Source organism: Lepidochelys kempii, chromosome 22, assembly GCF_965140285.1.
Source record: "Lepidochelys kempii isolate rLepKem1 chromosome 22, rLepKem1.hap1, whole genome shotgun sequence".
Classification (NCBI taxonomy): domain Eukaryota; kingdom Metazoa; phylum Chordata; order Testudines; family Cheloniidae; genus Lepidochelys; species Lepidochelys kempii.
The window spans coordinates 9,560,669-9,587,152 of record NC_136401.1 but is presented as its reverse complement, the minus strand read 5'-3'; the positions used below and the strand labels follow the sequence as shown (position 1 = coordinate 9,587,152).

Here is a 26,484-nt window from a genome sequence, read left to right as displayed (position 1 = left end):
CCTGTGTCAGAGCCAGAAATAGAGCCCAGGTCTCCTGAGTCCCAATCCAATGCTCCATCCACGATCATGCAGTACCTCCATTTTCCTTGGAACGGCAGGTATAACTCAATTTAGAAGTTAAAATTATGACAACAAGCACACAGGATGCACAGGGTGACAGAGTTCATGCCAAATAAAAATTTGGGCTGAATATAGTCTCCATTATAGTTTACAACATCATAACGTGGGATTTAACCCTACATCCAACTTTCATTAGCTTAATTTCTCAACCTTAAATGAGCTAGCTATGCTGCTTCGCAAGACAACTGGTCTCCAAACAGGTGGAGGTTTGGGGCCCACCATGCTACTACCCAAGATGCTACTAGAGAACATAGGAATTGCCATCTCAGGTGAAATAAGTGATCACCTAGTTTAGCTTCAGAGAAAGACACATGGTGACCTTGGGCAAGTCACTTAACCTCTCAGTGCCTGTTTCACTTCCCGCACTTAGTTTACCTTGTCTATTTGGATTGCAAGTTTTCCAGGGCAGGGACTGTCTCTCACTGTGTGTTTGTAGAGCACACAGGGACCCTGATCTCACTTGGAACATCTAAAGTGTGACTAGAATACAAATCACTAACAACTCTGGATGTTCTGGTTAGTTGGATAAATGTCCAACCTCTTTTCCTAATTCTGCCAAGCTCTTGGTCCCAGTGGTATCTTGGGGCAACAAGTGCTGCTGGCTAATTGTGACTTGTGTAGAAAAAGTATTTGCTTTGACTAGTTTTGAATTTGTCCTTTTTGATGCCATCAAGTGCCCTTTGCTTTCACATTCTGTATTGCTTGCTGGCTCAGAGAAGTGACTTTTCAGCACAGTAACTTAAGCCCAGTTCTGCGGAAGCTGAAACAATTTTCCAAGTTGTGGCCTTCTTCCAGAGGTAGGTGTCTGGGACCAACCTGGCTATATCAGAGAAGCAAGAGGCAGATAGCTGTCGTTATCGATCCCCTCGAGTTTTCATTAAATCTGCTTTTGCAGTTTGCATGGGCAGTGACCGTTGCTGCTAATCCCAGAGCAAAGGCCAGTAGCGGAGGAATGCTGCTACCCTTTCATTATCATGGCCGTGACGTGCTGCTGAGATTGAGGGGGTATTTTTAGACTGGAGAACTAGACTTTGAGTCTTATTAAAGTGGAAATGACATTAATACCAACAACATCCCTCCCTCTGCATCTCCCTCCTGGTTTATGTAGGTGTTGCTCATTTCCTTTTCCTCTCATCCTTCTTTAGGAAAGGAATTCAGTTCTCTTTAGTCATTGCATGGGCTCTGGTGAGACAGAATGTGACAGACCTGCTCTGGCAATGTCTTCATGCAGCTGTTGCATTTTCTAGGCAGTCTAAAGACATGGGATTGTAGGAGGAAGGGGATGTGGGCTACTAGCAGCCAGGATACAGATTATCAACATGGCTGGTTTGCTGATTTGGACACTTTAGATTATGCTGTTTAGAGAGAATGGTTACTACCACTGCTGTTGATCATACAGCCTGCCACGGATATCAAGCCTACAATGCTGTAACTAAAAACAAGAGGGGCAGCGATACAGTGGGAGGAGTCAGATGAGAGGAAGGATGGTCCAGTGGTTAGGGCACAAGCGCAGGATTCAGGAGACCCAGATTCAGCTGCCTGCTCTGCCACAGACTTCCAGAACAAGTCACTTTGGGCCAGATTTTGAAATCAATGGGAGTTAGGCACCAAAACACCTTTAAAAATCTGGCCCTTTGCCTCCCTAGGTCTCCGCTCCCCAGCTTTACAACGGGGATAACACACTTCCCTACCTCACTGGAGTGTTCTGGGCATAAACACATTAAAGACTGCGAGGTGCAGGGGGCCATACAAGTACCTAAGATAAATACATAGGAATCTGAACCTTTCTTATTCCCAGTGGACACAAAAGTCGGGGCTGGGGTATTTGGGAGTTCTGCATGTCAGCAGGTTGAAAATTTCTCAACAAAACAAAAAACAAAACAAAAATACATAGGTTTTTTTGGCTGAAAACCAGAAACTAGAAAATTTTGAAAAATTTGGACTGAAAATTTTGATTTTTCATGGAAACAGCTATTGATATTTTTCCTTTACTGAAAATGAAAGTTACCAAAACTGGTTCTGATATTTCTGAGACCATTTCAGACCCTGCAAAATGGAAACAAAGAAAATTTTCAAAAAATGTTTGAAAACAAATAAAACAAACAAACAAAACAAAAACTTTTGGCCAGCTCTAGCATTAAGCCACTGGTGATTTCAGGTGGAGTGAGGATGGTCTACAGAAAAAGAGTCCCAAACAGCAGCCGCTGTGATGTAGGAAGGTGTAATGTAGAGGAAATTCTAAGAGTTTTCCAAAACATGGAAAACAAATCCCAATTTTGGGCACACACAAAGAAGGAGCTTAATTATAACTATTGACAGTGGTAACAGGGGACCCTCGGGGCATTAATCAGGATCATGGGCCTGTTATGACATTTTAGATGGTGTGTTGGATGCAACCCAATTCCTGTGCACTCTGGGAGACCGTCCAGAGAGGACTTGGGTCATATAGGCGAGAAAGCTCCAGGGAGCCACAAGAGCATGAACTGGTACATGTTTTAAACTGGTTCACGCCTGCCATTTTAACTCTAATGACACTTTATAAGTTTAGCACACAATGTTGTGCAGGTTCTGTGTGTAACTTTAAAGTGATCTTAATCCAGTCAGTGAAGATTTCCTCCACAAGTTGGCTACATGCCGCTCAAGGGTCGTGAATTCTCCACCACTAACAATTTTGAAATCAATACTGGAAGTTTTTCTAAAAGATATGCTCTAGAAATTATGATGGGGAGGTTCCATGGCCTGTGTTGTACAGAAGGTCATAGAAATGTAGGACTGGAAGGGACCTCGAAAAGTCATCAGGTCCATCCTGCTGCACTCAGGCAGGACCAGGTAAACCTAGGCTATCCCTGACAAGCGTTTGTCCAACCCGTTCTTAAAAACCTCCAGTGACGGGGATTTCACAACCTCTCTTGGAAGCCTGTTGCAGAGGTTAACTATCCTTAGAGTTAGAAAGTCCACACCCCCCCCCCTCCGCAATATCTAATCTAAACCTCCCTTGCTGCAGATTAAGCCCACCCTAAAGTATGGCCCCAGAACTGGACAGAGTGCTTCAGCTAAGGCCTCACCAGTGCCCCGCAGTGCAGGACAACGATCTCCTGTGTCTTACATGTGACACTGCTGTTAACGCATCCCAGAATGAGGTTCGCCTGTTCTACAGCTGAGTCACATTGATGACTCGCATTTAATTGGTGACCCACTACAACCCCCAGATCAGACTAGATGATCTCAATAGTTCTTTCTGGACTTGGAATCTTTGAACAGCACATGCTAGGGATGAGCCCTGCCCCCTGGGAGCTTACAACTGGGCACAACACCAAAACACTTCATCTTAGAGAAGAGCAAGATATGTTGCAAGAGGTCACACTGAACAGGCACATTCCCCTGTCTTATTTAGACTCTCAGTTATCTTCAGCCTTCACTGCCATTACGATATTGAGGGAAACCCATAAGATGAGGCCCTATCACTATCCTGCCATACAATTAAAGTCCATCCAAAAAGGAGCCATTGGACTCCGCTCACTGCTTCTGGTCTCTCGCTATTGAAGGGGTGTGTTGATTCCCTGCTGACAAGAGGCTCCAGACTCATAGATCAGCCTGGGCCTCACCAACATGAGCTTCCCCCACAATGTACTCTGCAAACATAGCTCAGTCCTAATCTGGAGTGGCCAGCTGATGGGGTTAGACCATGGCTCACTCTCAATAGCTTTTCAGTCCTTGGGCCTCCTTCTCCAGACTGGTAACAAGAGCAGAGCTAGGGCTGGTTACGGTGGCAATTTTTATGATATAGGCATGGAACAGATCTCCAGAATGTGTTTGTCAGAGGCCTACTCAACGCAACCTCCGCTCTCTGACATAGCCTGGGAACAGAACCAGTGACCTCCCAGAGAGAGGCTGCACTTCCCATGCCCAGCCAGTCTCCCAGTTATCACCTCTAGGAGGTGACGTGGTGAGGGAGAGGTGATAGCGGACCCCTGCAGCATCACATCTCCCGATGGGTATCGCCACCCTTTTCAGAGCCACGCTAACCAACAGCAGGGGGCAACGTGGCACACTCATTTGGACGTCCAAGCAACAGGGACTGTCCCACAGCCATGAACCCTCTGATGCTCATGAAGAAGTAATCAGGCTAGAGACGCTAAAGCCATTCATTTACGATCACATTGACATGCTATGGGAGGAAGACACATTATCAGCAGTTCTCAGGCAAACGAGCATTTCCCAGTGAGCTGGCTACGTATCCCCATCTTGCAGCGGAGTATGGAAAGGTTAAAGGAGTTGCCCAAGGTCACCGAGTTTAGTACAGCACGAGTTCCGATTGCGATCACTGGGTCACCCTGGATTGCCTTTCCCCTTTCTCCTGGAGTAACGTGCTCTCCAAATGGAGACATTGCACAAGACCCGTCTGTTTATTGGATTACCCCTCGGAGCAGCCTCAAACAGAAGTACGGAGACAGGAGCTTTGCCTTGACACAGCCAGAGAGTAGCAGGATCAGGCTAGTTCACGGGTGATTTTAGCTCCCCTTGTGATCAGGTGGTGATGATTCACTTTCAGTTCTTTGAGGTAACTGAAGCAGCAGCAGCATCATCCATCTGACAAAACAATCTCCCCAGATTTGCTGCTCAGAGCTAGCAGTGAGGCAGCATTTGGGCTCTCGGCTCCTTTCCTTCGAGAGCCATTTTGGCTAGGCTACATGTGCAAACTAGTTAGGAGCAGGAAGGGCATGGGGGGAAATCAGGGGAAAGGGAACTTTAATTTCCTCCAAAGAGGCTGCTGACAAGGACCAAAATACCTAACAAGAGTGCCTAACAAGAGATTAAAGCGATTCTAATGGCTTATCAGCATCACGGGAGCGAGCTGCCGGGATTGAGTCACTGGCTACATTTGAAAGGGAAAAAGCTGAATAGATACAGCCGTGTTAGCAAGGCAACGAATGAAAAAGGGAAGGTTTCATACATGACTAGACAGACGGCTTGCACTGTGATAGATTATCATCTGCAACAGGGCTGACGGGAGAGTGACTCCAAAATAAAAGGATCCTGGTTCATCCATTAAACATCCGCTCCCCACAAGCCTGCATTCACATCACATGCATGTGCTTATTTGACCAGGGCGGTTGTCAATCGGAGTCCCTTGTGGTGACAATAGCAAACGTATAACATATTAGGAAACACGTTATCATTCTGGAAAGATCCTTTTTTTGGAGCTGGTTTAATCAAGATGAATTTAGTCTAATCAGCAGGAAGTTGGCTGAAGTGACTCAGATATTAAGGTCAGAAGGGACAATTATGATCATCTAGTCTGAGCTCCTGCACAATGCAGGCCACAGAATCTCACCCGCCCACTCCTGCAATAAACCTCTCACCTATATCTGAGCTATTGAAGTCCTCAAATCATGGTTTAAAGACTTCAGGTGTTGCAATTTGATCAGGATACATGATTTTGTTCTCCCTTTGAGAAAAATGTATCCCTGCTGAAACCAATAGATTTACACCCAGGACAAAAAAGTGTTCCACCCTCCCTTCTTTTTAATGGCACCAGAAATACTGACAATAGTTTAAGATTAAAAATAAAGAATCTGATTAGACCTTAACCTCACTGATACACACAATTTTAGATAGAAACTGTGTTTTTACTAGAAGAATGCATCGGTTTAACTAGATCTGATTACTTTTTAAATTGATCTAGTTCAGCTTGTGCAAACCCCTACTGTAGATGCACTTACACTGGTTTAATGCTTGCTTATAAACTGGTTGCAGTGTATCTACATCAAGAATTTGTACTGGATTAACTAGATCGATTTTTGAATTGATTTAATTAAACCAGCATTTTCTAGTGCAGACGTGATCTTGGACTAAGAATAGTTGCATCAGGAACTTCAAGCAGTTAAGAGAGAGTTGTGTCTATTAGTGTCAGAGTTAGTGGAATAATTAATTTAACCTTTTCCAGCTCACTGATGGTCTGGAGCAATTTATACTATTTGTGAGTTTATTCATAATGAGAAATTTGCAGAATATTTTCTTATTGATCTCTAAGTTTACTCATGAAAAATTGCTCTTGAGTAAATCAATTATTCAAGCTGAATTGGTTAGTGTGTGATTTATATTACTTGCATTGTATTTTTGGGCTATTACTGAAAGAGCATAACTTAGAATCAGGCTTTGGGGAGGAGAAATACCCTGTTAGAAGATCCAAACTTTCCAAACTTCGTTTTCCAGCGAGTTTTCTCCAATGTTTGCATAAAATGCATTGAACGTTCCTAGCAGTAAATTCAATAATTTTATGAATTAACATTCATGGAAAACATGTCATAAGTATTCATTCAGTTTGTGGTAGCAAAATTCATTGCCACTTCCTCCCAAATGGGCAGACACAGGACTATGTTGCAGTTTGACAAGTAGCCAATAGGTTGAGAGCTCATGTTTCCTGCTGTCCATTTTAAATCTAGATCACTGGAGCCAAGGAGTCAGTTAACGCCCATCTTCCCTGCTTCCCACTTCCCACCCTCCCACCTATTTCCATGTCAGGCAGAAATCTAGTAACAAAGGGGAATCTGTCCTTCAACAGCAGAAAGATTGTTCTTTCCACCCACTTACATATGACTCTGGCCTAGTTTTATGAATTGCTAATCTAAGCAGATGTTGTAGAGGGATGAAAAACAAAAGCGTGAAGGAGCAGAAAGGGAGCAGCAAAGAAATATGGAGTTAGACAGCAGCATAATGGAGTACATGCTTCTTCCTGCAGAAGGCAAAGCATTTCCCAGCATAGGTACCTCTGGGAAGTCCAAGGACAAGACCATAGTAAAAGGTCGGGGGAGGTCTAGAATCTGAATGGGGAGCCGTCAGCTATTTCTGTACTGCATTGTTCTAAGGATATAACAGTCCTCTCAGCAGATGCTAGGCTTCCACTTTCAGAAGCCTGCCAATCCACACATGGCAATTCCCACAAAACGCTGGTAGGAATTAGTCCATCTAGTCCACAGTGAGCATTTGTCTATGCCGTGGCTGGGATTGGGAGCCAATTACACAACCCATTTTGCCTGAGTAGACACAGTCTTGCAGATCTTTAGGAAGCAGCCATCAACTCTTATGTCTTCATTAATAAAATGAGAACTCTTTCCTTTGTTCATGTATGTGAGAATGAGTGCACTGGACTGGCCAGATACCGGTGAGATACATATTCTCAGTTGCTTCATCTGTAAAATGGGTAAAAGGCACTTATGGTCTGTACCCTAAAGGCTTAGATTGCAGGATTTCCACGGGGGCTTTATGTTCTAGCAAAATCACCACAGACCAGAAATCACAAGACTTTGATTGTAAGCCCAGTTTGGACACGGATTTGCTTTGATGCTTTAGACAAGTCACTTACAGATGGCTGAAACAGAGGCTCTGAGCATAAGGAGGCTGGCGATCATGAGCCCAATTTTCAGGGGTTTGGGAAGTCCGACTAGGTGATAAGAACACAAGAACGGCCATACTGGGTCAGACCAAAGGTCCATCTAGCCCAGTATCCTGTCTTTCGGCAGTGACCAATGCCAGGTGCCCCAGAGGGAATGCACAGAACAGGTAACCATCAAGTGATCCATTTCCTGTTGCCCATTCCCAGCTTCTGGCAAACAGCAGCTAGGGACACCATCCCTGCCCATCCTGGCTAATAGCCATTAATGGACCTATGCTCCATGAATTATCTATTTTTTTTTAACCCTGTTATAGTCTTGGCCTTCACAACATCCTCTGGCAAGGAGTTCTACAGGTTGACTATGCATTCTGTGAAGAAATACTTCCTTTTGTTTGTTTTAAACCTGCTGCCTATTAATTTCATTTGGTGACCCCTAGTTTGCATGTTATGAGAAGGAGAAGATAAACACTTCCTTATTTACTTTCTCCACACCAGTCATGATTTTATAGATTTCTATCATAGTCCCCCCTTAGTTGTCTCTTTTCCAAGCTGAAAAGTCCCAGTCTTATTAATCTCACCTCATATGAAAACCGTTCCATACCCCTAATAATTTTTGTTGCCTTTTTTCTGAACCTTTTATAATTCTAATATAATATGATGTTTAAGGATGAGCCTTTCAAAGAAATCAAAGGGAATTTGGTACCTTGTTCCCATTGGCTATTCTATGTCTAACTCTTTTGGGGCTCCTTTCAAAAGCCAGGCTTTAGTGCATTAGTGCAAAGTATTATCAGGGCCAATCAGGAGCAGACCTGAATAGAATTCAGGACCTCAGGCACCTGGCCCTGTGCCCATTCATTGCAGCCAGGGGGCCTCTGTGGACTCTTCTGATGTGAATTCTCTAGTGAAGCTATTTTTTAAAAAAAGTGAAACATCCAGAGGAAGGGAGGGCAAAGTATCTAGCCCCTAGTTGAAAACTTGATTCCTCTTTTGCAGAAGTCTCATTATCAGGAAATTTTAATTAAAAGGAAAGAAAAACCAAACCCAAGCTCAGCTCCTCCCAAAACATAAATTTCACCAGCTTTGCTGGCCATATGCTATGCGACTCATCACCATTCTACTAGGACCTGTACCCCTCCACCCCGTTCAAAATAGAGAGACTCATAAACCAGCACTGAGGTGTTCAATGCTCCCTGACTTCAGTTTGGATTGTGGGCATTTAGCAACTCAGGGCGTGGGGAGAATAAAAATTGAGCTCTTAGTTTTCAATCCCTGCTTCTTTTTAATAATTAAGCAAATTATGCAGCCTCTGAAGTTTGATATGCTTCATGCTTCCCCATCCTCCATGGGCTTTGTCTAGCATCAGATGCTGACACTTTGTTAAAAGCTTTTTTTAAAAGAAAAAAGTAGCTTGCAGATAGGCTGACACAATAAGGCTGTTGTGTGCGTGTGTGGAGAGAGACAGAGAGAATGTTCTGACAGAGGCCAGGAGCGCACAGGTGAGTTACTGGAAATCAGTAACCACGGAAACTAATGGGAGCTGACGGGAAGTGTATTGTGCCTCCTCACTAATGCTAGAATAGCTTGTGAAGAGGAGATACGGCCCCCTGCACCCCTCAACGCAGCAGGGGAATAAAAGAACGACCAGTCCAGCTGCAAGTGCTAATACTGGGGGGGCCCAGATTCCAGCTCAGCTACACCAGTGAGAATCCAGAGTAAGTTCACTGACCTCAAAGGAGTCACTCTTGCTTTACACCAGGACAAGAGGGAGCAGACCACAATTTAGAGGGTTCCTGCCTTCAATGTCGAACCCACTGAAGGGCTCCAATTCACAAACATAAAAAACATCCCTCCCTATTCACTAAGCTCAGCCAGTGTTTAGCAATGCGTGGGCTCATGCACTGCAGCAGACATGCCCTGGCTTGTTTAACGTCGGCACTCAGATTGGCACAGCTAATTCAGTTTGAGTTCTCTGCTGTGCATTGAATAATACCCTGCCAGATTCTGAGTTCGGTGACACACGCATAATGCTGATGCAACAGGGTTTCTCCAACAAGGTCCACCAGATTTACCCGGGTTGGGAGTAAGATCAGAACACGCTTCAGTGATGGCTGCCCCAGTGTGCGGATTTTAAGGGGGAAAAACATTGGCTCAATATAGAGAATGACTCTCCTCTGAAACATTCTCTCATTGGGCCAATAATGCCCCATCTGCCCCAGGAAGGTAGTTGTCCCTGTGCAGGGCTCATACATTTTGGGTTGTTAATTATAGCCCCATAGGATTATTTTTTTTTAAAAAGTGGGAAGGAGGGAGTAGGGCTTTTGTCAGAAACAGGAATTGGTGCCTTTTAGCTGTGATTCTAATGTTACAGTACTTCTTCTAAAAAAGAACAGGACCTCACAAAAGCTTATGCTCAAATAAATTGGTTAGTCTCTAAGGTGCCACAAGTACTCCTTTTCTTTTTGAGGATACAGCCTAACACGGCTGCTACTCTGAAACCTGTCAGTACTTCTTCTGGAGCTCCAGGTGATGCTACTTAATAAGAGACAAACCTCAAGAAGGCTTCACATCAGTCACTTCAGACTTCACCCAAACTGCAGAGATCTCCCAAACAGGATTAGAAGCCCGAGAACTAGCATGTTCTGCTCCCTGCTAGCCTACCCACTTTTCCTAGCCCCTCTCACTGTACTCTCTCGCCACTGACGCTCCACTTAAGTTCTTGGGCCCAAAGTCTCAAGGGTGTTTTGTTTGCTAACTCCCAATGATTTCACTTTGCTATCTTTGAGAATCTCGGCCTTGGAGCCGGATTTTCAGAAGAACTGAGCACTTGCACGTCCTAGTGACTTCAATAGAGCAGGAGCAGACCCCATGTGCATGGGCCAGTCAGCCAGTTGCCTTGGAGAGATTTTTTTTTTTTTGACCCTGCTCTGAAGCATCAGACAGGAGGCTGAACCAGATGCCTTGCTGTGCTGATCTCCTATGGCAAATTTTCGGTTTTAAGGTTGGTAAATGTAGGCCCATCTGCCCTGAGTGAAGTTTAGTGAAAGAATTTCTATGTGGAGAATTGTGTGAATTTCACTTGTAAATGACATCCCCATCCCAGCTCAAACCATAAGGGAAGATTCCACACACAGGGCACAGGACAGCTCTGCTGCCTCTACTTTAGTTCCTGAGCTAGGATAGCAATTGCAATTCTCATGCAACCCCCTGCACAGCCTGAGCTGTGCAACAGAGATTCAGTGGGTACCTCACTGTCTCACAATGCAAAGATGTAGCTCATAGGTTGCTGGCATGGAGTCCATCTTCCTGATGCATACAGGATGGCAAATAGCCCCTGCACATGTGTTCTGCATCTGCCCTCCTCCCTATGCAGCAGAATCCCCACATCAGGAACTTTCCATGAGCACTGATCACTTGGGTGAACATCATTCTTAGAGACCTTATTAACCACTCCCCACCCTGCTTACAGCTCTTCTGCCATTCATGATTTGTGCCCCCCCCCTTTTTTAAAATACAGATTCCTCAATCCAACCTACAGTATTTCTCCAAATATAGGTTACAAAAGCCTTGAAAAATTTTACTCCATGATTGAAAGAAACATTAAGTAATCTCCAAAAAACATACTTCAAATTGTATGTCTAATAAAAGTCACATTTGTTTAAAAAAAAAAGCCTTGAATAATTCTTAACACTCCCAGCTTGCTCTCCTTCACACAGCTGTATCACCACTCTCAGCCTCAAGAGAGACTTCAATACACCTTCTGTTTAACAATTCATGCAAATCAATATTTCCCTGCCATGATAAGTTAGAATGAAGTCTGCATTTGCTGTGCAGAGGAAATAATTACATGGTTTCCCTTTCTGCTTCATCTTTAAAGGACGAGCAGTGAGGAATGGAATGAGCCAGTGTTGGAGAGAAGAGAGAGAAATATGCTTTTAAGGGAACATCTCCTTTGCAAGTCAAATGGAAAAAAAATATGTATCACTACATAACAGAGAGCACAGTTTGCCCCTCTCTGTTAAGCCAGTGGTTTCCACTGGCATTTATCCAGATTTACACCCCAGCATTGGCCCTCAAACATTGGTCTCTTTTTGTGATACTTAACATGTGAGAATCCCTTTGTGTAATAATTCTTATCATGGATCATCAGCAGGATTTGAACCTAGGATCTTTCACACCATAACATTGACCTGTTTTGTACATCCTCTAGCTGGCAGCTATAGCAAGTTGTTATGCTCTCTTGTGCACTACCTGTGACTTGGTATGTGACCATGGGTGAGTCATCTCATCTCTTCGTACGTCCATTTCCCTCCTCACTTTTTGTCCATCTTGTGAAGACAGATTTTAAGCTCCTCAGGGAATGGAGTGCCTCTGACTATGTGTTTGTACAATGCCGAGCACAAAAGGACCTGACCTTGGTTGGAGTCTTTGGACGCTACTTTAATAGTGATTTTAGCTTTATTAGAGGTGGGCTCAAATAAAAATCCTGGCTCCAAAACACCCTAAAACTGTGGTGTGAAATCGAAACCTAGATCTAAATTTTGGAAGTGGCTCTTTTATAATGGGGCGAACCCAGACATTGAACTTAATTCTTATACATCACTAGTAAGGTGCCTTTACACAAGATAAGCAAGTATCATTATCTCCACTGTACAGCTGGGGAAACTGAGGCAGTGAGTAGGGTAGTGATTTGCCCAAGGTCACACACAGGCCAGTGGCAGAACTGGGGATAGAACCTAGGGCTGAAGATTCCCAGTCCAGTGCCCTATCCACTAGACAACATTGCCTCCCTTACCAAAGCCTTGTTTTATATCAGACAAAAGCCAGGATCCCCTTCAGGAATCTAAAGGGTACAAGATTCCTCAAGTGCACTGTGATACAAGGGTATGAATTGGTAATTCTGATGAGAGCACAGCAAAGCCGATGAGGCTTAAGGAGTGAACGTTGTCCTTCAGCACCGTGGACAACACCCATCGCTGGACTCCATCACACCGAGTAGTAAGCGCACTGAAGTTGATGAGTGATGGTGTGGGACCTTCCATTGATGTCAATGGACTTTGTGTCAGGTTCTAAAACTGTGTCTCATAGTGACAGCTTGCAGGGGGTGTGCAGAGTTGCTTGGCATTACGATGCAGCATCGGCACATCTTCCACCAGTGATATTTTCTGCTATTTGTAGCCCTGTCCACAACTCTTAGGGTTTCTTGCAAGTTGTTTAGCCACCTAAAGTCATTAGTAGACCAACACCCTACTGCACCTCATGTAGCTGCTTTAAACCTTCACTGTGTAATGTTTCTTGTGTATAAATTCAACCATGATCAGATTTGTAGATGACACCAAAATTAGAGAAGGGAACAAACACAAAGGGATAGAACCAAACTGGAAAAAAACAAACTGGGCTGATGAGATTAGTGTGTCAGGGACAGTAAGTTGTCACAGGAAAGTCAGTCCTAACAAATGTAACATGCTACAAATAGGGAACGGCCTCATTTTGTTTCTTTAATACTGTCCCTGTTAGAGCCAAGTGAATAACTCAGATGACAATTTTGCCTCTTTTTCCATTCAGGAGTCATCCATGAACAGCTTTCAAATCCCCTGAATGTATCCATTATGCAGTTACTTGCTAGATATGTTCTTGCTTCATAGACTGTTCACAAGCAGTTGGTTGTAAGTAAACAAACATCTAAGGTGCACTGGCTAGTTTTGATTGGACACACAGTGCACATGGCGTGTGTGTTTCCCAATTGGACAAACATCACTTTTAAATCAGGTTTAATGTGAGATTTCAAAAGTTCACAACCCATGGAAAATCTCCATCCTTTGCTGACAATGTGCTGTTCCCCAGTCTTGATATCTTTTGATGTACTGAGCTACTTATCTCCTGTTAAGATGAGGCGCTCAGAACATTGGAGGACGGAGTCGTAAGTGAGCATTCTCATCCGTAAACTCAACTGGAGTTGACGGGAAATTTGCAACTTCATAACAGCAACAACAAAAGGATGAAAATTCCATGAAGTTTTTAATCACAACTAAGTCATGCTTTCTTACCAGCTATAGTTAGAGCACCTCTGGCAGTCAAGTTAGCTTAGAAGTTTCCACCAATATTTGTGGAAAGATTAGTTTTGCAGCACATGCTCCGTTCTTACCCTGATATTGATGTTTCCTGTAACCAAGCAGTGTAATTGCTCAGAGGAAAACAAAAGATCAGGGCTGGAAAGTGGAGGAGTGCTCTCAAGCAATAGTCTGTAGATATGGAAGAGTGAGAGAACCATTTCCTGTAAATCCAAAGTCACAAAACCTAGTTGAATCAAACCACAGAAGACCTCACACTAAGCTCAGAGGCACTGTGCATGCTGCTTAGCGAGGTGGCAGTTTATAAACTTTAATGTGCTTCTAAAACATGTTCTATTAATTCTCAGCTAAATAGAATGGATTTAGCACTTTACAAGGAAAGTAAATAACTGGAACTGCTAAACAGAGATGCACCACTCCCATGCCCCAGATAAACTTGTCATCAGTGAGTTTCCCTCAACCTCCTTTGTCATGTTAATATCCTCTATCATAATAAGAAAAGGAGTACTTGTGGCACCTTAGAGACTAACCAATTTATTTGAGCATAAGCTTTCGTGAGCTACAGCTCACTTCATCGGATGCATTCAGACTGTAGCTCATGAAAGCTTATGCTCAAATAAATTGGTTAGTCTCTAAGGTGCCACAAGTCCTCCTTTTCTTTTTGCGAATACAGACTAACACGGCTGCTCCTCTGAAACCTGTCTATCATAATAAGGATTCCTAGCCATGGCTGAGACTCAGTTTATACTTGTCACGGTTCCTTCCCCACTCTGAACTCTAGGGTACAGATGTGGGGACCTGCATGAAAAACCTCCTAAGCTTATCTTTACCAGCTTAGGTCAAAACTTCCCCAAGGTACAAAATATTACATCCGTTATCCTTGGACTGGCCGCTACCACCACCAAACTAATACTGGTTACTGGGGAAGAGCTGTTTGGACGCGTCCTTCCCCCCAAAATACTTCCCAAAACCTTGCACCCCACTTCCTGGACAAGGTTTGGTAAAAAGCCTCACCAATTTGCCTAGGTGACTACAGACCCAGACCCTTGGATCTTAAGAACAATGAACAATCCTCCCAACACTTGCACCCCCCCTTTCCTGGGAAATGTTGGATAAAAAGCCTCACCAATTTGCATAGGTGACCACAGACCCAAACCCTTGGATCTGAGAACAATGAAAAAGCATTCAGTGTTTTACAAGAAGACTTTTAATAAAAAATAGAAGTAAATAGAAAGAAAGAAATCCCCCCTGTAAAATCAGGATGGTAGATATCTTACAGGGTAATTAGATTCAAAAACATAGAGAACCCCTCTAGGCAAAACCTTAAGTTACAAAAAAGATACACAGACAGAAATAGTTATTCTATTCAGCACAATTCTTTTCTCAGCCATTTAAAGAAATCATAATCTAACACATACCTAGCTAGATTACTTACTAAAAGTTCTAAGACTCCATTCCTGTTCTGTCCCCGGCCAAGACGACTACAGACAGACACAGACCCTTTGTTTCTCTCCCTCCTCCCAGCTTTTGAAAGTATCTTGTCTCCTCATTGGTCATTTTGGTCAGGTGCCAGCGAGGTTACCTTTAGCTTCTTAACCCTTTACAGGTGAGAGGAGCTTTCCCCTGGCCAGGAGGGATTTCAAAGGGGTTTACCCTTCCCTTTATATTTATGACAATACTATTTACTTTAATGACCTCATTTGTCATCTTAACTAGCTTGTTTACTGCTGGGACTGTATTGTCATTCTGCCAGAAGTCCTCATTTACAGTTTCTATTATTTTTTTTAAACATTACATTTCTTGGAATTTCATGCAACCAGTCTATGAAACTCCCATGGCAAAAGAGGACACAGATGTATTTGGAGTTTTGATGTAGGGGATGTTCCCTCCCTGCCCCGTCAACCTCAACTAAGTGTTCTCCCACCCCCATATCATTCTGCATCACTGTTCTTTTTTCCTTACTTTTCACTTTATGTCTTTTAATCTTTCAAAAGATACACAGCTGGTTATGACATTGTAATGTTGCCATAGAATTTCAAGTTGTGGGAGGAATTTTAATTTTGAAGGTTTTTTGGGCGGAGGGGGGGCGGGGATGGGAGGGTAGTAATATTTTTTCCATCTGTATCAGCTGATTTGGCCATTTTAAGCTCATTCCTCATCTCTTGTCTTTGCCATATCTGAGAGCCCTATACCCTTGGATTAGATTGCATTTCTCTTTCTTATGAGATGTCTCCAATCTTGACATGCTCAGTAAAAGTCTGATGTTAATTAAACCATTAAACCATAAATAGGTTTGGAGAGAGCATAATATTTCATGTTTCATTATACTGTGTATTATGTGGAAAAGCTAGAGTAAGATAGCAGGCCACATTAAAAACAAACAAAAATCTTTGACACTCCAAACAATGAGGGAGCCATAGAGACTGGCCATGTACAAGATTTAATTACCAATTACCTGTTGGTGATCTGTCTCAGCAAACCATGCTCAGCGTAACTAAGCCCAGGAATGAGCCATGTGCATCTCTGGGGAGATCACAACTTATTTTTTGCCTTTGACTGACCTTCTCCAGCTGCTACTCCCCTCCTGGCTTAGCCTCCCGCCTCTGAGGTCAGAGTTCAGGCAGCTGTTTGCCAAGGCACCCCTCAACAGTCACTCCTTGCTGTTTCCAGTTATCTTAAACAAAAATCAGCTGTGTTGGGCATAGATCAGGTGCATATCCCAACATCAAGGTTAACCAGAATAGACAGACATAGCTGGATAGGCTCCAAGCTTAGAGTCATTTTGATTAAACAAGATGGAGACACCTGATAAATTAAAACATTCACTCTCTCAGGCTGGCCGAAGCCTCTCTCTTTCAGCATCCCAAAAAGGCAAATCTGTGACTAAGGAAGTCTGCATACCACAGTAGCTCTTTCTGGTTTATAGGAAAGCCGAGTGCCATTTTTCTCCCCAATCCCCCTGATCGAGGGGGTCCCAATACTCATTAGCTCATCAAATTAACATGCACATCTCATCCTTTCTTCCAGCTCAGATGATCAATAAGCCACCTCTTCTTACACGGTTCCTTTGCATGCAAGCACATTAAAAACACTCCTATAAACCCATCAGCAACAGGCCTTTCCTCCCCACCAATGATCCCCAATGTACTAAAAGAGACACTTATTTACTAGGCAAACCTTTGAAGAACTTAGTCTAAAATTTATCATACAAGTTATTCATACATTAAAGTGACAGAGCATTGGGTTTTGTTTAATATGGTTTTAAATGAAAGAGCTTAAGGAATTGCATCACTTCTTCATAAATTTGTCATGGATAAAAATCCCCATTTCCTACATGAAAATGCACCCCCAACTTCCAATCTATTACTTTCATGTGGAAATAAATAACTTACTAACTTTAACTGCTCACAGAGAGCATCTAAAATTTGGATACCTGTAAGCTAACTTGACAATAACGTGACTAATTTTTTTTTTATAGGTTAAGGAAATATGGGCAAGTGTATACTGTACTTACTGGCAGGACACCAAAGAAGTATGTAGGAAAGGGATGAAAGATGTCTCAATAGCATCCCCAAATGGTTCTGTCTGAGTCTTGCTCTGGATGATCATGCCTGTGCAGCCCAGATGACAAAGCTGATAGAGATCACACTGTAAAATTAATTTAAAACTTCAGTTAATTACAAGATTACGAGCCCCGAAGAGTGACAAGCATATTTGTGAACCTTTCAATCATCTTATGCCCTATTAGTACAGCAATATAGAAATGTTAGAAACATTGGGCGTGTAGGAATCAAGCCATCTGTTTTCCCCCAATATACTTAAACACTTCAGAAGTTGAGCCCAAATGTTATGTTTTTTCTATGCACAAAGAATAAAATGCTCTCAGTGACAGTTACCTTTATTTTAGTCCAACAACAACAAAATAGAACAGGAGCAAAGTGTCTAGGTGGGAGCGCAATGTGTGTGCCTCCAGCATTCTGCTTTTAGCTGAGCACAAAATGGCTCCCCATTTCCGCAGATGGCAAAATCTTTTAAGATTTAAAGGTGCAGTAGACAAGATGTTGCTCGACCATTTACATAGTTAAATATGCTACATGTGTTTTGAGAGCGAATTTTGTTCCATCTCTGAATTGGTATCATTTCTCTTTTGTGCTGGCTTAAACACCTAGATTCCCTGTTTCAAGCTCAGTTATTGGGAAATGATTAGAAGCACAAAATCATAGTCCCTGCTCTCCAAAAATCTGAGCACTTTAGACAAGTTTGTTAAGACTCACAATCCCTCGGTGAGGTAGAGAAGTACTAGCCCCATATTACAGAGAAGGAAACTGAGGCACTGAGAGATGAAGTGATTTGCCCAAGATCTTCTAGTGAGTCTGCAGCAAAGCTTGGAAAGAACCCAGAACTTTCACTTTCCAAACAAAGGCCATCCCATTTTTAAACCCACTCTCACCCACCTTAAAGGCCTCCCTACTGGTAATTTATTTTCAAGTAGTGACTCTCCCCGCACCATTTACACCCAAACTTGCTATTTCCTCCTTTGGGGTGGGGGAATGTGGGAGGGGGAAGAACCACCGAGATCTTGCAGTGTGGCCTAGAGTTTATTACAACCCTATTGCTTGGGTGAACAGTCAGCAGAAGCAGTTTCCAGAGGCATAGCCCTGTCCTGCTAGCTATCAGATAAATGGGTTGGTCTCATACCTATGGCTCAGCATTCTCCTGTAAAGCCCTCTGGCTAGCAGATGGCTGGTGAGAAGATTAACGTCGGGGCTACATTTTTAAAAGTACAATTCAATTTATGTTAGAGGTGAGTCCAAAACAAACTCACATGGCTGAGCACTTTGTAAGATACACTGAGGAAGTTTAAATTTGAAGTCAGATTCAGACTTTTTGGATTGTGCCTCTTTGTCTACATAGGCTTGGAAGGATTAGAGATTTTTAAATCGGTAAATATCAATTTCACTGCGTACTCAAACTGATGAAAAAAAATATTTCCATCTGTCAAGGCTAATTCCCCACTCTGGCACTTTGAGTACAGAAGGTGGGGGCCCGCAAGGATTCTAAAAATTAATATGGGCTACTCCAGGCTGGTATTAAACTCCCAAGGTTACTGTGGCCTTGGATTGGTAGATGCTTCCACCATCCAAGTGCAGAACCCCTTTGAGAGCCCGGAAAGGTGCACTTGGGAATTCCTTCCTGTGGGGTACCCTCAAGCCCTTTCACCCCCCCTTCCAGGTAAGAGCTGAGAAAGAAAAAAAAAGGAAGTCAGCTGTTGCCACCAGCTAATTAAACAACATGCACAAACCTCTTAAGACACAAAAACCCAATTCTGTTCTTGAAAAAGGTAAATTGTATTATTAAAAAAAAGAAAATACACCTGGGAACTCAGGCTATTGCTAGATTTTAAAAGAGCAACTACAAGGATTAAGCACCACGAATTGCTTTCTTAAGGTCCAGCTTAAAGGTTACAAGCGAAACAAAGCACCTGGGTTAGTACAGAAAAGTCCACAAGCCATGAAGAAATAAAAAAAGAGAGAATCCTAATTGCATCTTCCAAGACATTTCCTGATCTTCTTACATATCTGGGGCTTCAAATGAGCAGTTTCTAGGTGTGATACCAAGGATTTTTCATACCTGGCCCCAAGCTTCTTACAGCATCACTGCTGCCCTGTCCGCCTCTCCCCAGGAGAACAGACAGACAGACAGACAAAAGGGGAGCCTTTGTTTCAAATTTTAAAAAGTTCTAGCCTTCCCATAGGCTCTTTTGGCCAGGTGCCCACTCACTTCCTCATAGCAGTAGCCTTTTTAACCCTTTACAGGTAGAGCAATTAGAGAACAGCTACTAAGAGGGATTTTATAGCTACAGGCTGGCTGGGTGTCCATAAAAGGGAGCTACTTCCCTCCCTTCATTTATCACACCATCATAATCATTAAAATTTACAGAGAGGCAAAAAATGTTCTGCTCGAGAATTTAAGAGTTGGATTTAAGGATAATTTACTTTGTATATTTAGACATGTGATGTTGACAGCTTGTGCTTTAATAATTATAAACAGCTAACTTTCTGGAATCAATGTCTACGGTCATTAAACAATAATTATCTGACTCTCCCATAATTTCCCACAACTGTAAAAAATTAAAAGTGGATACAAACTGAAAAAAAAAAGATTAACAATAATCAGTATTATCCATTGAAATCCTAAAAAATAAATGTTGAATTCTGCCAAACCTATGGGTACATGAAGGAATGTGGGTGCCATTTCATTTCTGGACATTTTATTAATAGAAACACTCAAGTCAGCTCTGCATTGTTTTCCCCAAACCCTGCCCCCCCCCCCCCCACACCCACAGCCATGCATCGAGTGGTACAGGCTCTTCATGATGACTGCTACTCTCTGTGCCTGGTGGATTCTAACATATGCTGTCTATGGAGAGAGAGGAATATTTGTCATCACAGCGGGTAAACGAGTGCTGGATGTAATGAATTTAATAGCATGAATTATTTAGACACAGTCAGGATTGCCATCTTGTTACACAATAGTCGCAGCGAGGATTAATTTATAGCTACAGCTAACGAATTTTATGGGAACCTTGTTCGGTTAACAGTGGAGATGCCCTGGAATCCCCCATCCCCACCCTTACAGTTCAACCCCGAGACCCTGAACTCTGGTACCAAACTCCTCAGTTGGCTGAAGATGTAATCTCTCCCCCAGGGCTGGGCAACGAAGAGGTGGCACTATCAGCTGGCTCCTCTAGGACTGAAGCCTGCATCAGGATTTGCTTATGTGGGCCTCTACACCTGTACAAAGAGCCAGGGGGATTCTGCAGCAGCCGATCCCCAAACAGGATTAGGGCCTAACTTTGAATAGCTTCCAAAACACTGTCATCTTCTGCTCTACGAGCATGGCAAAGACAGCACTAACATGCTGTACACCCAGGCCTCTTTAAAGGCCTTTGCTCTGACTAGTCTAGCCCTTTTACAGGCAGCTCAGAAAGCCAGATGAGACTTGCTGGACCTTTCAGCTTGCGGAGCAGGAGTACAGTCCTTTGGGAAGGCCACCAGCCAGAGCTGGAGCAAAGCATTCTGGACCCCAGGCTCCACTCCTGAGGCTCCAACCTCTCTCAGCTTGGCAGTGACCAGCTACATAAGAACCATCAGCTGTGTTGGTGAGGGACATGGCACTACTCCTTGGCTGGGCCTTCCTGGAGCTCTGCTCCCTGCGTTCAGCGCTGTCTCAGAGGACAGAAGATTCAACCTCCACCCACCTGAGCATAGTACTGAGCGTGTGTGTGGGGGGGAGGGCTTTGTCTGCCCCCTCCCAGCATTGCTACAACGGGGCATGGCAACAGCAAGCTGCAACTCCCCCCACACCCACTACAGGGCTCTGTGGGGGTGCTGTTAGTGTGAGTATCCCAGAGAAGCAGATTTCAGAGATCAGTGGGGTCGTTCCGACCTCTGAAACGATTGGTTCAGGCTCTCTGCAGCTTTAGGCAGACACTACTGCATCAGTTACGCTTTCAGTTCTTCACCTCCCCATGGGGGAGAGAAATATATATTATTAGGTTGTCTCCTCCCCACTCTGCCGAGGTGGCACAGAGGAGGAAGGTGCCCCATGTAAGTGGAGGGGGGAAGCAAAGCAGAGTAGAAGACTGCGAGGAGTTTTTGGAGGGAGCAGAACTAAAGGCCGGTGGGGGTTAAGGGGAGAGGAAAACGCTGGGCTGGGACACATTGATGTGTGTATGGATTGGAGAGAAGAGACAGTGAGATCAGCTGAGAAACCAGGGGGCTGGGACTGTCTGGACAAAGACAGTGGGACAAGGAGCTTGGGTGGGGCATTGAGATTGGCTGAGAAGTTCAGAGAGGGAAACTAGAAGCCTGTGAGATGGAGCAATGTGGTCAGGGAGTGCAACTGTTGGCTGGATGGGAAGGAGACAGAGAGAGAGAGATCAGAGGAGTGGCCTGGAAGCGGGGAGCTGAGTAATTGGACAAGGAGATTTGGACTGAGATGGGAAGATCTGAAATGAAGGCTAGGGACTTGTCTACACACGCAAAAAAATCAATCTGGAATAAGGTAGTATGTGAATTTAAAGTGAATTAACTATCCCTTAGGCTAAGATTTTGTAACAGATATTTTTAGTCATGGACAGGTCATGGGCAATAAAGAAAAATTCATGGATGCCTGTGAGTACTGTCATGGATGGTTATAAACTGTTCAGGAAGGACAGGCAGGGCAGAAAAGGTGGGGGAGTAGCACTGTATGTAAGGGAGCAGTATGACTGCTCAGAGCTCCGGTACGAAACTGCAGAAAAACCTGAGTGTCTCTGGATTAAGTTTAGAAGTGTGAGCAACAAGAGTGATGTAGTGGTGGGAGTCTGCTATAGACCACCGGACCAGGGGGATGAGGTGGATGAGGCTTTCTTCCAGCAGCTCGCAGAAGCTACTAGATCGCACGCCCTGGTTCTCATGGGTGACTTTAATTTTCCTGATATCTGCTGGGAGAGCAATACAGCGGTGCATAGACAATCCAGGAAGTTTTTGGAAAGCGTAGGGGACAATTTCCTGGTGCAAGTGCTAGAGGAGCCAACTAGGGGGGGAGCTTTTCTTGACCTGCTGCTCACAAACCGGGAAGAATTAGTGGGGGAAGCAAAAGTGGATGGGAATCTGGGAGGCAGTGACCATGAGTTGGTTGAGTTCAGGATCCTGACACAGGGAAGAAAGGTAAGCAGCAGGATACGGACCCTGGACTTCAGGAAAGCAGACTTCGACTCCCTCAGGGAACAAATGGGTAAGATGTGGATGAAGGGAAAGCAGTGGATGTATTGTTTCTTGACTTTAGCAAAGCTTTTGACACTGTCTCCCACAGTATTCTTGTCAGCAAGTTAAAGAAGTATGGGCTGGATGAATGCACTATAAGGTGGGTAGAAAGTTGGCTAGATTGTCAGGCTCAACGGGTAGTGATCAATGGCTCCATGTCTAGTTGGCAGCCGGTGTCAAGTGGAGTGCTGTCGGTCCTGGGGCTAGTTTTGTTCAATATCTTCATAAATGATCTGGAGGATGGTGTGGATTGCACTCTCAGCAAATTTGCAGATGATACTAAACTGGGAGGAGTGGTAGATACACTGGAGGGCAGGGATAGGATACAGAGGGACCTAGACAAATTGGAGGATTGGGCCAAAAGAAATCTGATGAGGTTCAATAAGGATAAGTGCAGGGTCCTGCACTTAGGACGGAAGAACCCAATGCACTGCTACAGACTAGGGACCGAATGGCTAGGCAGCAGTTCTGCGGAAAAGGACCTAGGGGTGACAGTGGACGAGAAGCTGGATCTGAGTCAGCAGTGTGCCCTTGTTGCCAAGAAGGCCAATGGCATTTTGGGATGTATAAGTAGGGGCATAGCGAGCAGATCGAGGGACGTGATCGTTCCCCTCTATTCGACATTGGTGAGGCCTCATCTAGAGTACTGTGTCCAGTTTTGGGCCCCACACTACAAGAAGGATGTGGATAAATTGGAGAGAGTCCAGCGAAGGGCAACAAAAACTATAAGGGGTCTGGAACACATGACTTATGAGGAGAGGCTGAGGGAACTGGGATTGTTTAGTCTGCAGAAGAGAAGAATGAGGGGGGATTTGATAGCTGCTTTCAACTACCTGAGAGGTGGTTCCAGAGAGGATGGTTCTAGACTATTCTCAGTGGTAGAAGAGGACAGGACAAGGAGTAATGGTCTCAAGTTGCAGTGGGGGAGGTTTAGGTTGGATATTAGGAAAAACTTTTTCACTAGGAGGGTGGTGAAACACTGGAACGAGTTATCTAGGGAGGTGGTAGAATCTCCTTCCTTAGACGTTTTTAAGGTCAGGCTTGACAAAGCCCTGGCTGGGATGATTTAATTGGGGATTGGTCCTGCTTTGAGCAGGGGGTTGGACTAGATAACCTCCTGAGGTCCCTTCCAACCCTGATATTCTATGATGTGTCGGTGACTTTTACTAAAAATAGCAGAGACAAAATGGGGAGGGGAAAGGCTCCAGCACCCATCACTGCTGGGGCTCTGGGGCTCCATGCTGCCCACAGGGGCTGGCAGCTCAGTTGCGCCGGAGGGCCCCCTGCTACCTGCAGGGGTTGGGAGCTGCGGGTCCTCAGCTGACAGCTCCAGCACCACTGCCCCAGGGCTGAAGTCACGGCGATCTCCAAAATGCATGGATTCATGACTTCTGCGACCTCCGTGACAAAAATCGTAGCCTTAACTATCCCTGATTAACTCCATCTGTGGACACACTTATTCTAGAATAAGTGTGCCTTATTCCAAAATTAGTTTAATCCACTTTGGGAGTGGATTAAGCTAATTCAAAATAAGGCACTCTTATTTCAGAATAAAAGCATCTACATGTGGAGTTAATCAGCAATAACTATTCTGGAATACCTTCCCCTGTGGACAAGCCCTAAAACTGGTATGAGAAACTGGAGGCTTGGAGACCGGGGCTAGCTAGATGAGGACCATGGTATTGGGATGAGGAACTTGGAGTGGGAAAGACACAGGACTAGAGCATGTTGGAGAGGATGGGGCAGGGAACAGGCAGAAGTGTCTGGGAGAACTTTGCCTTCTCGAGCCTGGCACCCATGTTTCCTCAGTCTCACCCTTCTTCTGCTGTCAGCAACATTTCTTGTTTATTACAGTCTGTGTATTCTGAGGATTTCCCCCAGCAAATATCTGTGAAACCAATGGACAATTTGTCCCAACCCTGTGGAGTCCTAGTCCACATCAAGGATGACAAGTTACTATTGTTATCAATTACTCCAGTAGCTCAAACAGCAGAAGACTGTGCAGCAGTGCTAAAAGGTTCCAGCCCAGCTGATGATCAATGTCGGTGTCAAGATAATCATAGAATATTAGGGTTGGAAGAGACCTCAGGAGGTCATCTAGTCCAGCCCCCTGCTCAAAGCAGGACCAACCCCAACTAAATCATCCCAGCCAGGGCTTTGTCAAGCTGGGCCTTAAAAACCTCTAAGGATGGAGATTCCAACACCTCCCTAGGTAACCCATTCCAGTGCTTCACCACCCTCCCAGTGAAATGGTTTTTCCTAATATCCAACGTAGACCTCCCGCACTGCAACTTGAGACCATTGCTTCTTGTTCTGTCATCTGCCACCACTGAGAACAGCCGAGCTCCATCCTCTTTGGAATCCCCCTTCAGGTAGCTGAAGGCTGCTATCAAATCCCCACCTCACTCTTCTTTTCTGCAGACTAAATAAGTCCAGTTCCCTCAGCCTCTCCTCATAAGTCATGTGAGTGCCCCAGCCCCCTAAACATTTTAGCTGCCCTCTGCTGGACTCTCTCCAATTTGTCCACATCCTTTCTGTAGTGGGGGGCCCAAATGATGCCACATGATGGAATTTCTCACCCCCACAGGGGTTTTGTGAAAATAAATTCATTAATATTTGAGAAGCACTCAAATACTACAGTGCTGGACATTGTAGAAAAGTTAGTGGGGAAATTAAGGAAAATAATGTTTTTAGGGCATGTTTTGAATTTAGAGTGCAGTCAATAAAACGTGTCCATATCTTGAACAACGGGGAGAAAACAAAATAATGGAATAGCTGCTCATTAAGTGAGCGCTGTCCATCCTGCGCATTGAATAAGGCAAGAGGCCTGTGGTAAAGATCACATAAGACCCTGTAATTAAAAATCTCCTCAAGACAAAGCATAGCTGTAACATGGCAAAAAACATTAAAATATCCAGTATGTATCAGGGACAATGTTTTGTTTCAGATTTGGTTCTAACAAGGAGAAATTTGCCTTCAACCTTTAGATTTGCAACAATCTGGGTGAAAGTGATCATGGAATAATAGATTTTGTGATTCTAAGGAAAGGAAGGACTGAGAGCAGTAGAATAAGGACAATGGGCTTCAAAAAAGCAGACTAACAGAACTCAGAGAACTGGTACGAAAGATCCCATGGGAAGAAAATCTAAGGGAAAAAGGAATTCAGGACAGCTGGCAGATTCTCAGAAAGACAATATTTAAAAAGTTGCAATAGCAAACTATCCTGATGCAGAGGAAAGACAGGAAGAGGCCAATGTGGCTGTATTAGGAGCTTTCTGATGACCTGAAGATCAAAAAGGAATCCTATAAAAAGGGGAAACATGGACAAATTGCTAAGGAGGTGCACAAAAGAAATAGCACAAATACATAGGGGCAAAATCAAAAAGGCTAAGGCAGAAAATGAGTTACACCTCCCAAGGGACAGAAAAGGCAATAAAGAAAGATTCTTTACATACATTCAGAGCAAGAGAAAGATTAACAAAAGCCTAGAACCTCACATCACATGACATCAGGAAGGCTGAAGTATTTAATGTCTATTTTGCTTCAGTCTTCTCAAGATCCCTTCCAGCCCTACATTTCTCTGATTCTAGACCGCTTACCCACAAAGAGGGCAAAATAAGGTTGTGCACACAACTTTAATGTTGGCATTTACTCTCTTTTGAATAACTGACCTTTGCAACTTTAATAATGTTCTTTTAACTCAGTTTGCACGCATGTAACATTTAAAATGAGAGCTGAGATAGTCATATGACTCCAGGAGCCCTACACTTAGGCTTATTCTGCCTGTACTTTAACAAGGCCCTGGCCAGAGACCCCATTTTAATGAATCCCTGCTTGTGCGTATCTCACCAACTGCAAAAAAATTGAGATTACTCCTACAAATTCCTGTTAAAGCATCTTTAAGTCTCTTTTTGAGCATTTTTACAGTACACTGTTTATTCTGATAAACAGGCTGATGCCTAGAGTTTCTGCATCTTCACACGCATTATTCACCCAATAGATGGCTGATGCAGGAAATCAATCTTCATACAGTAGGAACTCAATTCACATTAATGACCGCAAGATCCTTTATAATGCACTGTAATCTATT

General features: G+C 43.9%; 1 protein-coding gene across 2 annotated transcripts in view; it reads right to left on the bottom strand.

Annotated features, from left to right (window-relative positions):
* KCNJ5 (potassium inwardly rectifying channel subfamily J member 5) overlaps nucleotides 1-26,484 on the bottom strand; it is a 184,774-nt gene that overhangs the window by 88,181 nt on the left and 70,109 nt on the right. The window contains exon 3 of one of the 2 annotated variants that reach the window (XR_012155935.1): nucleotides 17,099-17,232. Coding sequence is in view for 1 of the 2 variants with exons in the window: in XM_073321017.1 (XP_073177118.1) it covers nucleotides 17,228-17,232 (5 nt within the window). In the remaining variant the exon portion in view is untranslated. Of the gene's footprint in view, nucleotides 1-16,950; nucleotides 17,233-26,484 lie in introns of those variants that run through there. The other variant, XM_073321017.1, reaches the window with a different exon arrangement.